At 30.2% G+C, this 17,608-nt stretch overlaps 2 protein-coding genes across 11 annotated transcripts in view; one reads left to right on the top strand and one right to left on the bottom strand.

Moving 5' to 3' along the window:
- The window catches only part of LOC105151108 (phosphatidylcholine:ceramide cholinephosphotransferase 2), a 28,350-nt gene extending 14,857 nt beyond the window's left edge, over positions 1–13,493 (bottom strand). Inside the window, exons 1-3 of one of the 6 annotated variants that reach the window (XM_087409617.1) lie at positions 13,072–13,493; positions 12,053–12,897; positions 9,817–11,607 (exon numbers count right to left, since the gene is read on the bottom strand). In XM_087409617.1, coding sequence (XP_087265743.1) covers positions 9,817–9,869 — 53 coding nt within the window. In that variant the 5' untranslated portion in view covers positions 9,870–11,607; positions 12,053–12,897; positions 13,072–13,493. Of the gene's footprint in view, positions 1–3,131; positions 3,889–9,816; positions 11,608–12,052; positions 12,912–13,071 lie in introns of those variants that run through there. The other 5 variants (XM_087409619.1, XM_087409618.1, XM_087409614.1 and 2 more) reach the window with 5 other exon arrangements.
- Mul1 (mitochondrial E3 ubiquitin protein ligase 1) lies at positions 12,964–17,510 on the top strand. 5 transcript variants are annotated; one of them, XM_087409623.1, is made up of 6 exons: positions 12,964–12,982; positions 15,499–15,617; positions 15,713–15,918; positions 16,031–16,215; positions 16,368–16,572; positions 17,085–17,510. In XM_087409623.1, the coding sequence occupies exons 2-6, from the start codon at positions 15,513–15,515 to the stop codon at positions 17,410–17,412; spliced, it is 1,029 nt and encodes a 342-aa protein (XP_087265749.1). In that variant the 5' UTR covers positions 12,964–12,982; positions 15,499–15,512; the 3' UTR covers positions 17,413–17,510. The 5 variants fall into 5 exon arrangements, with proteins under 5 accessions (XP_087265749.1, XP_011062945.1, XP_087265750.1 ...); XM_011064643.2 differs by lacking the exon at positions 12,964–12,982 and adding an exon at positions 13,019–13,037; XM_087409624.1 differs by lacking the exon at positions 12,964–12,982 and adding an exon at positions 15,150–15,316.
- The last annotated feature ends 98 nt before the right edge of the window (positions 17,511–17,608 follow it).

Here is a 17,608-nt window from a genome sequence, read left to right as displayed (position 1 = left end):
TTCGAGTTTTCATTCGAGCTAATACCTGTGGCGTCCTTTTCTTTAAAATAACTTCAAAAATGGTCAAACATGTGTTTACTTACTTTTTAAACCAGGTTTTTCTAAAAAACCTGGACATGCTGAAGTATTATCAATTACGGATTCGTATTTTACAAGAAAAACTTATCAGAATTATCTGCCACATGTCATGAAACATGAAAAATGTTTAAAAATATTGCATAGTGTTATTGTACACTTCCACGAAAAAGCTCTAGTAAAAGCAATATTTGAAGATTGAATAACACGACGCTAACCACAAATGTTTTTTTCAAGGTTGTTATTAAAAATTATCAAACTAATATATCAATATAATGCTGTTATGAGCCATTATGACAAATTAAAAAAAAAGATAGATCGTAAAATATTTCTTTTCTGAATATGTTTAATGTCAAACAGACATCGCCAGTAATGCCTGATCATTTTCCACATGTCAAATAAGATAATATAATGAGCAAATTTTTATACAAATTATCAGATAATCAATTATCAACTAATACATGTGATAACAAATGTCAGTTAGTTTAATAAAAAATTGAAAGAAATCGATGAAACGTCTGTACAATATTGTTTAAAAGTTTATCGTTAATATTTTCAATTTTTTTATTAGTTTTTATCGTATACAATTCCTTTTTTCATAATCTACCAATTCGAGCACGGACGCTTTTCAGCGAAACTCTATCTAATTACGTCACGAACAGACTGCCTAGCCCATGACTCATTTCCTTTTTCCTCTCAACTGATTCACGGTAGCTGACCTCCGATATTTCCAATTAATTTTTGATAACACAAATAGATGCCACGTTGGTGGCATTAAGATGTTGAGTGATGGCGCCAGTACGTTAATAAGTAACATAAGAAAATAAATTTCACGTTCGCAAAAATACATTAATGCTATGATGAAAATAATTACCTCTTTAATATAAATGACTATACTGTCATGAAATTTAATGTACTTTTAAGTTACACAAATTAAATTTATTTTAATAACATTACATTAAATTTAATGTATCTGTAACTGAAAAATATATTTGTGTAAAATTTAGTATACGTAGTATACTTTACAGTAAGTATACTTTATATAAAATTTTATATAGATTTATAGAGATATATAGAGCGCGAAAACTTAATGCGTAAACATTTTTAAGATACTTGTAACTTCATTTTCATTTCACAACATTAATGTTTTAATGCACCTGCTTGAAATTTGCTTTCGTTACATTACATAAAATTTGCTGCCTTTTTGTAACAGTGTAGATACTTATCAGTATATTCATCAACGAAATAATAGTGTATTCATTAACAACATTAAAAATAAAATAACGTGATAATCCTTGTTTATATAATGTCTTTTTAAAGTATCTTACAATGATATGATTACAATTTCATTATTTTGCATATAATTACTGAAACAATATCGATTCAGTAATAAATAAACCACATGATTTTGAAAGATATCTATTGTAATTAATAATAAGTGCATATATGTACGCTTATAATTATATTCAGCAAGAATAGTTACGAATGTATGTTCATATAGCTTTGCAATAAACTAAATTAAATTAAATTAAATGTGACGAGATTTGGAAAGAGCTCGAGAAAAATTTACTTAAATACATATACAGTTTTTAAATAAAAATAATATTATGGTTTAATAATAATAAATAAACATTAATCAACAATAAGGACTACGAGCCAAATTTTAATATATTTAAAATTTGACTAGTAGCCCTTAATGTTTATTTATATACTTTTTATTTGTTTATTCAAATGGATATTTATTATAGCTTCAAAATTTAAGTTTCGCTGAAATAAATGATTAAATAATTCATTATCGGCGTGTATAAATCGTTTCTATCACATATCGGATACACCCGCGTCTATCGCATTGCACAGAATAATCTGGGACCATATTCTAAAAAAAATATCACATATGAAAATGTACAAAAATACTATAGTACGTTACATATATTCTAGATTTTTCTAATATCTTTGTATACGATATTTTTCGAGAATAAGGTCCCTATTCAGTTGCATGCACAAATGGATGCTCGTGTGCGTAAAAAAAAAAGATACATGCCATTCGGTATCATAAATATAAATGATCAAATCAATCGCAAATGTGGTACAAAGAATATAGTAGTAGCTTGCTAATATCGAAGAAATGATGATAAATCTTGTAAAATTATGGATAGAACCGTCACGAAGGCGATTGAAGGTCAAATTATTAGATCATTTCCATCACAATGGCAAAAGAAGTTATAAAGCTGAAAGAAAATAATGCATATTGCTTTTTTTAGTTCATTTTACAATTTGCTCTTGATTATTTAAACATTAATTGAGCTTAAATAACTTTGAGAATAATAAATAAATACTATTTAAAACTTTTATGTTTTATTAGTCAATCTATATAATTAATATAATAAATATTTTCGATGAAATCCACTCCCAATAAATTCTTCCCAAATAATTCTACTCATTTTCAAGAAGGAAAATGTATTCAAATACAATTTCTAAGCTTTCTATTTAGAAAAGCAAGTTAATCGGGAACAGAAATTGTATGTACATGTATTTAAGTAAATTTAAGTAAATTTATTTAAGTAAATTTATTTAAGTAAATTTTTTTCCTCGAACTTTCTAAATTTCACATTCGTAACTGTTCTCGTCAAATATAATTTTCGCCTAATTACAATTATCAATTTTTCAAACGCATCTCAGATGTATATCTTCGATGAAAAATAATAGCTTAGTTTTTTACTAATCCAATTTTTTTAAGTCTTCTTACCTTGCTCGCTAATAATTAAAGGATCGATAAGGTTTCGATGTAAACGTTAATAGCATTAAATATCTTCTATCGTCAATAGGGGTTTGTTACGAAGCCGACTTTTCGCGACGATTTTGACGTCATGGCCACATCCCGGACGTAAATGCAATGAGCATCGTGTTATACAAGGAAAGCAGACATATTGGGAAATATTACTTAGAGAAAAATCCGTACCAAAGAAGAAGACACGAGAAAATGTTTCTAATCAGGTCTATGGGTCATAAATAGCGAAACCGACAGAGCACAAAATATCGAACGTATTCTTACTCACATGTCAAGTAAAAAAACCGTTTGTAGAGGCTTCATACTGCTGTGCCACATAATTACTACAGAAAGGAAAATCGTGCGTGAGTAACACGGAAGAGAAAGAGACAAAGAGGGAGACGGAGATCTGGAGAGAGGGAAATTGTGGTAACCCTGACGGATGAGAGAAGAGAAGAGTGGAAAGGGAAGAGAAATGCCAGAGCAGGGCCGAATAATTGAAACGATAGAACGACGATGGGCGGATAAAAATAAAAATTATGACAGTTTTTTAAATCTCAATTATGTATTAAATGTGTTACATTAAAATTAAAAATTTAAAAAGGAAAATTGTGATTGTCTATACGGTTCTACATGGTAAAAACCATGAGGAATTTCCGTAAAGGAAATCATGAAGAAAGATACAAGTAAAAGAAACTTTAGAAACAGGACTTGAACAATTTCAAAATTAATGTCGTAAAAATAGTGTGAAATAACGAAATCGAAATAACGCGCTCGCGGAGTCTTAACTGTTACGAACGAAAGTTGCTTAAGATCAAGTGAAAGGTCAAATCGCTCCAAGGTCTCATAAAAAGGCGCTGCTCCAATACCTAAACATTAAATACCTGTTAAATTCATAATACTAAATTACACCCAATTACACCCATTTGAGTTATTTATAGATCGCCAATACTAGTCAATGTCATTAATTTCACTTAAACAATGGAGTTAAACAACTTAATTCAAGAAACTGTATTAAATTTAACTTAAAGTTTATTATTTACTTTATTATTTAGTTTATTATTTACTAGTGCGTTAATGTAGACAATGTTTACTTTAAAATCAATCACAAAAATAGATTGATTTACATTTTGACAAATAGAAATTAAAAATAACAAAATATTATTTAGCTCAACGGATTGGGCCATTGCTTCTTTATATCTTAAAATATCTTATTAAAATAGCAGTGAGAAATTCAGCAATTGCATAATCATTTGATTAATAATTCATAAATGAAAGAAAAAAAATATGCTTCTCTCAGGTTTTGGCGTAACCTCGTTTGAGCATCTTTATTGAACAAATATCGAGCCAAGTGCCAAGAGGATCGAAAGATAAAGAAAATGTATGATGCGTTTGTAGAGACGTTATTAGCGCTATTTGTATCATTTAGAGATCTTATAACAGTCTAACCACGAGATGACAAACTTTAGATCGGCCGGTCGTTTTTGTCAACTTCAGTAAGTTAGAATGAGATAGCACAGTAGAATGAGATATAAAAAGAGACAGTATATATACCCGTCTTTATCACTCTTGGTTTAACAAAATAACTCGTGGTCAGACTTTGTTAGAGTCTTTATAACGTCATTGTACACACGGAAAAATTATTCTATTGCTAAGAAAAATATTTACTCAATTTATTTTCTTCCTTTTAAATAATGATTAGATTTAACAAAGAATATTTTCTTGATAATAATTGTAAAATATACCGTTAATACTTTTAATATATAAATTTTAGAAAAACATTATATATACTTAAAACAAAAATGTTTCTTTTGAAGAATATTATATAAAATTAGTCAAAGAAATGACTTTATATATAATATACACCAAGTTTGTTTTTATTTAATAATCTTGAAAAAAACTTACTAACAATAAGATTTTAAATATTAGGTGTTGGAATTAATTCGTAGCGTTTTTTAATGAAAGAATGTTATTTATTTCACATGAGCATTAAAAAATACATTAATGAAAGTACTTCCCATCACTTGTAAAACGCTACGAATTAATTCCAACATCTAATATATATTGAATAAATTTAATGTTTGTGATAAACTTATGATTTGCAAATATACAAACTTTTAAAATACTTGGAACAAATTGTATCTACAGTATGTATTTTTCTGAATGTATCTATTGTTTAATAAACCTGAAACAACTAAGGATAGAATGACGCTAATAGTATTTTCCCAACCGTATTTATAGATCCAAATTTATAGATCTACAATTTGCGGATCTAAAAACGGATCAACGTATTTCATTCTCCCGTGCACGTGCACTTGGCAGCAATGAGTGCGCGCGCACTCGGATACACAGGTGGTTCACGCGGTGATCTAACTTTACCTAAGCAGCCCTTAGAGAGGCGTACGATCAATCACCATTCCATAATTTCACGCAGGCTCTACTCTGATCACGATTTCACCTTCACAGAGAAAAACTTTTCATGATAAAGATCAAATATCATAAATCTCAAAAAAGTGACATTTGTGTGTGTATATATATATATATATATATATATATATATATATATACATACATTATCTATCTATCTATATATATATATAGATATATAGATAATGAGACGTGCATGATAAGTAGATATAAGCATAACGAATTGAAACGAATATTCATGGATGATGAATTGTATCAAGTCCATAAATTTCAGATATTTCTCAGAATTATTAAATTCTTCGAAAAAGCTAGCAGTGCTTCGTCCTCTTACAAGATTTAAGAGATAAAATCAATAATTTATTTTAAAAAAATATAAGACGTACGTGATAAGTATAACTCGCGAATTAAAATGAGTATTCAGTGGGTGATGAATTGTAATATCAAGTCTATAAATTTCCCCAAATGTTTCTCAGGATTATTAAATTCTTCGAAAAAGCTAACAGCTTCGTCCTCTTTCAGGATTTAAGAGATAAAACCAATATTCTATTTTTAAAAAATTATATAAGACATGAGTGATAAATACCCGCAAATTAAAATAAGAGATTCAGTGAGCGATAAATTGTAATAAATTGTATCAATCAAGTTCATTCAAATTTCAAACGTTTCTTAGGATTATCAAATTTCTCGAAAAAATTAGCAGTGCCTCTTCCTCTCTCTTTCAAGATTGAAGAGATCAAATTAAAAATTACAAAAGTTTATAGATTTCGTCAGACTTCTTCAAGAGATTCCGGAGATTTAAATCGATTTACGTAACAAATAATAACAAATCGAGATTAATAATGGCCAAGGTTGACCGCTTTTTATAAGAATACTGAATAGTCATATAGTCAATAGTTGTTGCGACACTACAAGATGAACGAAGCTTGATTAACGGAAGGAGGGACTAACCGTCTTGAAAATTGAGATGATGACGAGGTTTATCGTCTTCTCGAGTCTTAACTGATACTGCGCTCTGAAATGCATTCTACTGATAACTATGTCGACTTACTTATCTATAATAATTATTTGAGCACAGTAAATCAAGCGCTGTAGATCGTGTAGGGATCTAAAATTAATCAATCAACTTTGTAACTAATTTTGATGAATTTATTATCGAAGAAATTTTTCCTTCTTGACCATCATTGTCATCTGTAAGAAATCAACATTGTCAGCACGACGCATTTTAGAGCACATTTCAACGTTCACACCTGCGATAAATCAGATTGCACATAAGATATTTTTGTAACCAGCTGTTCAATCAAATATCTCTACACGTAAGTATACAACTGCGATATACAACTGCATCACATATTATACACGCGTGCAACAATAACAGATATAAATAATGATTGAAAAATATTTTTTTGCTATATTTTATATAATTCCGATTATCTTAACAAATATAAGTATAGATATTGTTTTACAATACTTTATGTTTGCGATGATTATCTCATCGGAATGCAAATATGATAAGCAATATTGCAAAAAGTTTTAACGTTCCAACAACAAAGTTTGAGCATCTTATAATTATTTTAATAACTCAAATTACTTTCAAATTTGTACATTTATCTAATTTTTTAAATACTTTAAAATTGTACTTTTCGTGTACGAACAACAATTCGTTGAAACGATATGACTAGTTTGAAAGTGAGATAATACGAATATTGTGAAATAATACAAACAATGATAACGTTTGAATCGTGTAGCTATAAAATCGTCACATAAAAGCACTCGAAAGGCCGAAAAGATTGAGGCCCGTGTTCAGAATGCGCTAACCTTATCGATAAATACGCTTTTATGTTGAAATTCTATAGTATAACGTAACTGTGTGCTAAATACGTGCTAACATCGTAAAAGAGCATTCTGAATACGAACTTGGAATTCTAAAAATAATTCAAAATGTTTGTATTAAAAATTCTAAATAAAATTTAATAAAATTTTGTAGAAATCATAACATTAATCAATATATTTCATCAATATATTTCTTCAATATATTTCATCAATATATTTCAAGTAATTAAAATCTTGATTTTCGTAAAAAAAAAGAGATTTATTTGTCCAGAGAGACTAGTTTAAATTTTAATCTTTCAAAAATTTTTGTGTGAAAAAAATTTAGTTGTATGAAATTATATTTTTTTTCTATTAAGAAACCGACCATTAAGATTTTATTTATTTTGTAAATATTCGGTCCACAATAAAATTAATTAATATATAGTATTGTTGACTTATCCAAATCGCGTCATATGAGAAAAATAATATCGATTATTAAAATGCGTGATAATAAAATGCGAGACTTGGAATACCCGATTCTTCATTGTATCGGAAATCAGTGAGAAGAAATTTTATTGCGATCAAGTAGCGCATAGTCAATTTCAGTATCAACTTAAAACCTAATTAATATTTTTGTATTGATGACGAATTTTCAAGGATCTAGTGTTTTATATGTCTATGTTTTGTATGTCTATGTGTATTGTGTGTAAAATTAATAATATTAACAAATAATGTAATTGTATGTAATTAAATATATGTGCATCTCTAAAAATACGTTACAATATACAAATATTTTTCTTACTCAGCTGAAAACTGTTGAAAAAGAAAAATTAATTAGAACGGATTCCATAATTCCAGGTGCGAGACAAACATATTGCATGATTGATACGATATCATTAACATAACTGTACTGTCATGATAACTAATGAAATAAGAACACAAGGCAATGTCCATCTTGCGAAAACAATAGCACATGTTATTTCCTATAAGCATTTAGTCTTCGGAATACGAATATAGATACAAATAATATTCCTTGCGTACAAAGATAAAATTAAATTAAAATCAACGATAATAGGAAAGAATGATTTTGTTAAAGTATTTACAAAATTTAATTAAATACAGATGTGAAAATAATTTTCAGATCTTCATCAAAATAATTACATAAAACGCTCAAACTAGTTGCCAAATATTAAAACTTCTTGCAGAATTATCATGAATGTTTAAACGTTTTACATAGAGGAGACCGAGGTTGGTTATCGTAGGAGATTGATTGTCAAAATGCTTACAATTCAAACGGAACATGGCATAAAAATCTCTTTTTTTGACTGTAGATTACTGATATTAATTTGTTGTTTAAAATGATTTGCACCACAAGCATTGTATATATTATTTATAACGATTTATAAGAAAATGAAGGTGAATAAATTTTTCTTGTCGCTTATTTTGTTGTCTGTTGATGAGTCTTTGATATTATTAATCGCAATATCCCTGTATTTATAGAAAATGATATGTTTTAGAAGATCTTTGCTACAATTAACTATCCTGACAAGATTTGTAAATACAATCTTTTTTATTAAAAATAGCTATGTAGGGTAAATTGACCAAAATGAGATGAAATTAGATAACAATTAATTTTAACATTTTTAGAGAACATATTTTCAAAGAATATACTTACAAATATATTATATTTCATATAGATTTATGTTTTTTTCATTTTTCATATAAAAACTACGGTAAAACAAATTACGTATTTTATAATTAAAATAATTATTTTATTTGTATTCATATCATAATTAATATTGTTTCTCAAAATATAGAACTAATATTAAAATAAAAATCGTATTTTTTATATATGTGTTGTCCAATAAATATGCTACTGCCAATCCTAGAACATGTGACAATCAACTCAGAACACGGGATTAATTGTCACATTTTCACAGCTTCATTTTTAATTTAATAACTTAATGAAAATTCACGAGTAATATTTTTTTTAATACCTAAAAGATGTAGATATATTATAAGTATATATATGTTTCAAAATCAGGCATCAATTTTTTTCTAAAAATCACTAATAAAAAACTGTGACAACCAGCCCCAGGTTTTCCCTCCTAATTATTTTGATAATCCAACACAATTATTTTCAGATCTGTAACTAATAGCGAATTTTAGTGTGCATATTAAATAAAGCCGTTGTGCACTGATTTAATCTGTGTGAAATGCAAATATTTCGAATTATAAAATACAGATTTTACTTAACAAAAATAATAAAATATATTGAGAATTTAATTCGATTTTATATTTGTATGTATTAAACACAACACACACAAACACACACACACAGTGTGTGTGTGTGGGTGTGTGTGTGTGTGTGTGCAGATATATATATATTTACGTCAATTGTGTACGGCGGCTTTAATGTGCACCCGTGCGCACTGAGTGCATCCAATCGGATTCGCTATTAGATACTTCAGCAAAATCGTACGTTCTTTCCACACAAGAATTAAAATCGTACGATACAAGTCATAAATTAAATAATGTACGGTGTCATCTGAAAGATATATGATTGGAGAAAACAATAGGGCATAAAACGAGGCTTTGATATCGCTGTAGAACTATGTAGATACCCAGAATTATGTATATCCAGAACTTAGGCATATAACCCCGATAATACAAACGGGCATAAAAACGAAAGAAAAATAATAGAAAGAATGAACCTGTAAAATTAGGTCTCGCCATACCTTGTTAAAGCACTGGGCAATTCGACCTTGACAGGTAGTCTTAATTTATGCATTTTATTTTATACATACACACACTGCTATGTCATTAACAGTACAGTCTCCTCTTTGCCTCTTTTTCTCTCTCTCTTTCTCCCGCAGCCAGATGCGTAGTCGTGCACACGCCACACACACGCGCTTTTTACACGCTGCTCTGTTGCGTGCTACGTCTACGTACGACTACGTGCGAAGTGATGTATAACGGGTAACATAACCAATAAAATTGTATACCCAAATACAATCGCTTTCTTCAAAGAGGGGAATGGAGGTAGGAGAGAGAGCCAACAGAAAGAGTTCGTACGTGGAGCGTTGGTATGGAGCGAGAGAGACCAAGGGGGAAAAAAATCAGAAAGAGAAAGAGAAAATGTGTGAAACAAGAGGGGTTTACACACAACACTAATCAAACGACACACGAACGAAACTAACCAACTATATAACGGAGGAGCGGGGGAGAGGGCAGTCTAGTTAGTGATTTTTACATGGACACTGGACGGCAAGTGATTCCTCTTCGAGCTCTCGCTCGTCTCTCGCCGACGATGGATTCTCGAGACTTGATCTTCGATGCAAATTCATTTAGTACTGTTAGCCACTCGCGACGGACAACGGACGCACGTCAACGCACGTATGTACTAAATGTAGGTTTTTCACTCCGTACGCGTATCTGTATCGGTTGGACGTTGGACGACGCCACCGGTGGCGAACCGCGTTGTCCACCGTCAAGTCTCTCGATCGGTTGCACACACACTGATAGCGAGCAGCCCTCACTACGTGCACCAGCACGCTCCCGCCTCTTCACCCGTGCTGGTTTATATACTCTAGACGTGACATTTCACGGAAAAAAAGAGACGAGCGAAGATGGCGTCGTCCGATTCGTTTCTCGCGCGCGTTCGCGACAATACAAAATAATGGAGCGAGTGGACCGGGAAGACTGTATGTTCATAGAGCAATTATGACATCGAAGAATCACGTGTGAAAAAATATTAGCATTTGTCCGCGAGATAAAGCGTATTACTCGTATGAACGCGCGTTCGTTTCTTCGAATTATTCGACGTCGCGCGGCGATGTGAGCGCACCTACGACGATTACGAATTGCGATAAGTCAGCTGCGAGATATCGATCGATACCTACCCGCCAAAATTTAAATTGTTTCTCTAGTTTGATTAGAATATTATTAGGATTAAGTTTGAAGATGTCGAAAGAGGTTACTTACTGATTACTTACTGAAAATCTAATCATAGATTAATTAAATAAATAATTTGGCACTGTCTATATTATATAACATGGTCCATATAAAAATCAAATAATCAGTTCGATTACAATGAAAGTTGATATTGCTTGTATGAGTTTCAAGATAACTCGTCTATTATTGTCTTAAAAAAATGAAATTAATTAATCGGTATTTATTTAAAAAAAACAGTACTATTCGATGGAACGAATTATTTGCTTTATCTTTTTTTAACGAATGATAAAAGAAAATACGTAATTTATTACTTGTTGATATTTCCATCGCCCTATCACCGATATCACTAACATTGAAAAACATTTGCAATGGAGTATGAAATATGTATGGTAATGAAATGAGATCGATGAAAAATGATGTAGAATTAGCGATGAAAATATTGCTTTATTCAAAGCAGATGATACATTATTTATGTCGTTTAATGCTGCTCGTAAATCTGGCTGGAAGTACAAACGCGATCATGATATACGATCTGATCCTTTCTTCAAGTGATGATTGGATAACGCATAATGTAACTGTAATAAAATAATCAATAACATGATAAATAACTCATGATAATGCGTCTCACGAGACGTAGAAACGTAGAATTGTTTCAAGTAATATGATAAAAGCAGAAATCAAAGTGCCATGCGCTGCAGAAATTAGTAATTAAACGTGTTATTGTTAAACCCACGACATTGCCTTCCTATTCTTTCTCATCAATTCAAATCCAATTAACCCGCTGACCAATAGATAAAAGTTGAATACATTAATGATTCATTTATCTTCTTGCGACATAAATAGCCAATAAAAAATTCATTGATGATAGAAAAGCAATTAGATTTATTAACAACAGCACATTCTTTTAGTCATTTCGTATTATTCTTGCAATTCAAAATTACCAAAATAGGGCGAATGAAATGGATACAAAATGTACACAGAGAATATTTGTTCAGGGATCAAGAGGAAATAATAGCTTACCTAAGCAACGCTTTCCTCCAACAGTAGTCCGTCTCGATGACAAGCAGCTGCAATTTCATCATGTATGTGGACGTGGACCAAGACATATGAACAAATCATAAACCGTTAATGACTCTCTTCTTCGTCTCCCGGCGAAAATTCTCCTTCATTTTCTAATTCTTTCTTTTCTTGCTCCTTCTCTTTCCTTTCGTGAATGGAAACGTGATTCCGTACTATTCGAATTGCGATTAGCCGTACGCGACCCAATTATTCAGGTCTGTGTTATCGATCAATTAGAACGAAGCACACGGAACGAAATAGAGCAAACTCTGACACATAAACGCTCTTTTTTTTTCTCTTTTTTCTTGTTGTCGTGAAAAAAAGAATAAATTTTAAGGAAGATGCAGGTCGAAGATTTCTTGGGAAGCGCACGAAATGACACACTGCACAGCTAAAGATGTACTAAACGCGATGATGATCGCTTATTTGGAAAGTGGTGAAACGGAAGCGATCAAGTTGCGAGATCTCAATCTCGAAGAGAACGGTTTCTAATCATCTTCGTAGCCTCTTGCTGTTACATGTTCCTATCTGTCGCTGTTTTCTCACACTAAACTCAGATAAAGATGAAAAAAAATAGCACGGGAACCCGCCCGCCTGGCTGGCTATCCGCTTGCTACCGTAGCTGATATACATGCTCCTCCATCCAATACACGTCGCGACGCCAACGAAGGCGCACGCGCTTCCTCATGGATCGCTATTTTTCCATCATGAACAAGTGTTACGACCAGTTGGCTATTAGTGACGTCATGTAGGACAAGGACGCTGATTCACTCACGAATGTTCAGCAGCTGTACAGGATTCACTCTCTAAGAACAATTGGAGTACGAAGATCAACTGAATCTCTCCTTTTGGATTAAAATTCTATTATTTCTTGAGAATAATATCACTGAGGCAAAACATCAATATCGATACTATAATATAGCACGATTGGAATGAATGTGCATGAGTATGTTTCAAACAAAAATAAAATTCTTACTTACAAGCGAACAAAAAATAGATTGTACAATGCATGGATATTCATTGCATGTTGTAGCAATATTGTAGAGATTTTGCTGCAAATTCTGTGCTGTAATAAGTGCTGGAAAATTAATAATATGTACTTATTAAAACATTTTTTCATTAGTGGTATTAAAATTTAAAGACAATTCTGTCATGCAAAAATATAAAGTTAAGGAACCCGTCAAAACAAAAAAAAACTTCATGAAGATTAATAAATTTAAAAAAAAAATGATTGAGAAAATTTTAAGGCAAACACAACTCTCACATTTCAATATTATTTTACTCTTTTCAAAAAATACAAATAATGATTTTTCACATAAGATTTGAAAATATAATAAAATAATATAAAATTTAAATAACTGAATGGTATATATGTATGTACATTGAAATTGAACAGAAAAAAAATTAAAAATAAGTACAAATATGTTTAATGTAAAAAGAACTGATTAAAGGATGATAAATATGTAATTAGAAATTTTACTATAAATAATTCTGCCAATTGAATTAATTAGAGTTTAGTAAAAATTGCTCGCATATACATGGCGTCTTCGGATTTTCCAACAAGTTTTTAAGAAAAAGTCTTTCCATACAAATTTCAAGTATGTTTTATGAGCTAAAATGAGAAAAAAAATGTTATATAAATATAGATTCTAAATATATATATAAATATATATATATATATATATATATATATATATATATATATATATATAGATTCTAAAATACTTTATTAAAAAACTATAACAAAAATGTAAAATGTATAAGAAACAGTGTTACCTATAAATTTGCATTTTAAAATGTAATCCGTTTATGTCAATACAAGCTTGACGTTGATGTAATTTTGAATGAATTTATCATTTTTTTTTTGCAAGGACGGAAGAAATTTTATTATGAAGATTTCCTTTAAGATTTTCTTCGCAAAAATAATAATACATTCAAAATTACATTGATGTCAAGTTTATACTGACATGAGGCATTTTAAAATGCAACCTTGAGTAAAATTATTTCTTATACATTTCATATTTTTTATTTTAACTTTTTAATAAAGATTTTAAGAACCTATGTTTATGTAACATTTCTTTCTTATTTTAGCTCATAATATACATTAAAGTTTGTAGATACGAAAAATTTAGGGACATTTTAAATCATTTTTTTATATAATTATAAAGAAGTTAATAAAAAAAAATAAAGAAAAAAATACAGTATAATACCTCTTTATGAATACCTACTTATTTGTCAATTTAACAATTGCCATTCAGTTTATTAGATGAAGATTTTCAAGAATCATTTCAGAATTGTGTTGTATGCATGATATCTCTAATTCTAATTTTAATATTCATAAAAATTTCTAATTATTCGGATTAGTCAAAAACTCATTGAGCCTCCGTTATATATCGTTTATCACACTCATTTCATAGCTTTTATTAATCGTAATGATTGACAATAAAATTATTTATGAGCCGCATTATTCTAATAACAAGTGTTTGCACAATGATCGATCTCACACGATAAACACTGTCGTGATGGACACACACACACACACACACACACACACACACACACACACACACACACACACACACACACACACACACACACACACACACACACACACACACACACACACACACACACACACACACACACACACACACACACACACACACACACACACACACACACACACACACACACACACTATATTAAAGTTATCTCTCCTATAAATCTTTATTGAAACAATGAGAAATCTTACATGATTATATATTTTATAAATATTTCTCGCAGCAGTAATCGCTGCTGTAATTTCAAAAAATTGCGCGAATATGTCCTTAACCTATACGAGTATGTGTGTATGTACATATTGTATATAATATCAATATACACATATATTGATATATGGAAAAAATAGGAAAATAAAGAAAGAGGCAGTGCCAGAAGTGTAAACAAACCGAGAGAGAATATATCGACAAAACTCGATCGTGGTTTTTTCTCGACAAAACTCGATTAGGTTTTTCTCTTCAGCTACCAACAGATGAAAACTTATTGAGATTATTTTAGTTCTCTGTAGTTCACAGCTAGTTCGCAGCAGCATGAGAAGGCACCTTAGTGTTTTCCTTTCTCCTTTTTACTTTTTTCTCGATTCTTTGCAATTTGAAAAATATTTCTGAGTTGCATCAAAAGGATCGTCGAATATGGACTTGTAATTTTTGAAAATTTCTGACGAAAGTAATCTTCTTTTTTTGTTCACTCTTATAACAAATATTTTAACAAATATTAAACGGGCTATTGGTTATTACTGTCCGAATTGAACTCTGAAGATTGAGAGTCATGTCCTGTGTGTAACCTTAATTCAAATGAATTGATACAGATTGGAACAATGTAAAGATGGACGATAATATATTTTCCAGAATATAATTTAATCATGGAGTACTTTAGCGAAATATTTTTGCTTGGAGTTGACACGATTGTATTTACTATCTGCTTGAAACAGTATATTCACTACAAGAATGCGATTAAGGCGATTAAGGTGAACAATATTAATTCATTGTTAAAGTTCTAAAACGTATTAATTAAAATATTTTAAAATATTACAGGCAATTTAAGAACTTTTATTTTTTGTAGAATGTTGAGCTACATGACATTGGCCCAGATTTGGAAAGTCTACTAGATAAGAGCCTGAATGACAAAGTAGATTATGTCGCTATCAAAGGAGTTGTGAAACCATTAAAAGAATCATTACAAAGCGTTAATAAAAAAGATGTTACTGGAGTCATACAGAAGCTTAGTGTCAGAGAACATGTTGTTGCAAGAACATCAGCTGGTTATTGGTAGGTTATTCAATATCGTAACTTTATGAACAATTCTGTAGTTGTAATATAAATATCAATAATCTTGATAATATTATATTTCTTTCTAATTATCTAATTTGTAATTTCATAGGTCTGACCAGGAACGAACAATTCAGCAAGTATATAATGTCGTACCATTCGTTTTGCAAAATAGATGGTACCGTGTTGAGATAACAGATCCATTGTCTGCTGATATTTTAGATTTGGATGTAATCTCTGATAATTTTCAACCTAGTGTACCTACAATTATAAATCATATATGGGGATTTTTTACGGGTAATTATAATAAAACTTTTAATTGGACTAGTTCTTATTTTTATTACATAATATAGAATCATATGTACACTCTTGTAAAAAAATATGTGTGTGCGGTGTTACGCATGCATAAAGTTCTTAAATTTGAATTTAACTATCATATGATTTATTAGGAGTACGCCAACGAGGTATACAGTCTACAGAAAAAATGTTGCGTGAAGATTCAATTATTACAGCAATAGGTGAGCTCTCGAGATCGAAAACTGAATCCAATTATCTTACTTTGCAACTTCCATTAAATGGATCTCCTTTTTATATAACAAGCATGTCAATTACTTCTTTGATGCGGAAATTAGATGATCATAAGAAAATATACAGGCACGTACATTTTAGTGTATTGGGATTTTATTATACAGTATTTAATTGAAACATATTATTTATTATATTATTAACGCTGCGGTCAAAGTCTCACTACAAATGCTTTGAAACGTTTGGTTGACCAATTAGAAAAAAGAATTTTACAAATTGATCAATTAAAAATTGCTTTAAAGCATTTGTAGCATCACGTTGACCATATCCTAATGCCTAAATTCTAAGCAGAATTGTAAAGCTCGTAATAATATTCTTGTAAGACTTGTAAAAATTTTTAAATGCTTATACCTTTATACAATATTTTTACAGACAACTTCTTACTAGCATAAAATTTACAAGAAATTGTAGATATTTATGAATAATCATGTCTTATATATGATATATATGCATAAAGGAAATTAGGATATTAGTTAGAAGTTCTTACAAGTTTTACGAGACTTTACACGTTACGAGTCTTGCAATTCTGCTCAGAATTGACTTGTAAGTCTGAATTTATATAATCTGTTGAACATACATAGGCTATTTTGTTTGATGAGCGGCACAATTGGATTAGTACTTGGAGGAATTATGATAAGACGCTATTGGAAGAATAAACAGCAACAAAGATTAGCAGATCAATTACGTCAATCGCTCGAAACATCTCGTCAAGAAAGGCGTCAAAGGGTCAGGGATAGAGATCTTAGAGAGGATCAAATATGTGTAATTTGCAGGACAAACGCACGTGAAATTATTTTATTACCTTGTGGTCATGTATGCATATGCGAAGATTGTTCAGTTAGCATCAATACTAATTGTCCTATTTGCAGAACACAAATTATTCAAAAAGCGGCCGCATATATAGTATAAATTTCATCTTGATATGAATACTACTTTTATATAGCAAAAATATTTTTATTGTATCAGAGTGTGAAAACGATAATTGATTAAAATAATACTATTCCGTACGATCCTATCTCCTTTATGTGATATGTAAGTTTTATTATTTATAAATGAAAATCTAATTTACAAAAATAATATATAAGTACATTAATTATAATAATTA

This window comes from Acromyrmex echinatior, chromosome 9 (assembly GCF_024713525.1).
Source record: "Acromyrmex echinatior isolate Ae372 chromosome 9, ASM2471352v2, whole genome shotgun sequence".
Taxonomy (NCBI): domain Eukaryota; kingdom Metazoa; phylum Arthropoda; class Insecta; order Hymenoptera; family Formicidae; genus Acromyrmex; species Acromyrmex echinatior.
This window is presented reverse-complemented; position numbering and strand designations above follow the sequence as displayed.

Excerpts from the sequence above, each read along its gene's own strand:
- Mul1 (XM_011064643.2), top strand. Across the intron at positions 15,618-15,712 it reads ATGCGATTAAGGCGATTAAG|AATGTTGAGCTACATGACAT; the intron begins GTGAACAATATT and ends TATTTTTTGTAG. Across the intron at positions 16,216-16,367 it reads TATATGGGGATTTTTTACGG|GAGTACGCCAACGAGGTATA; the intron begins GTAATTATAATA and ends ATGATTTATTAG.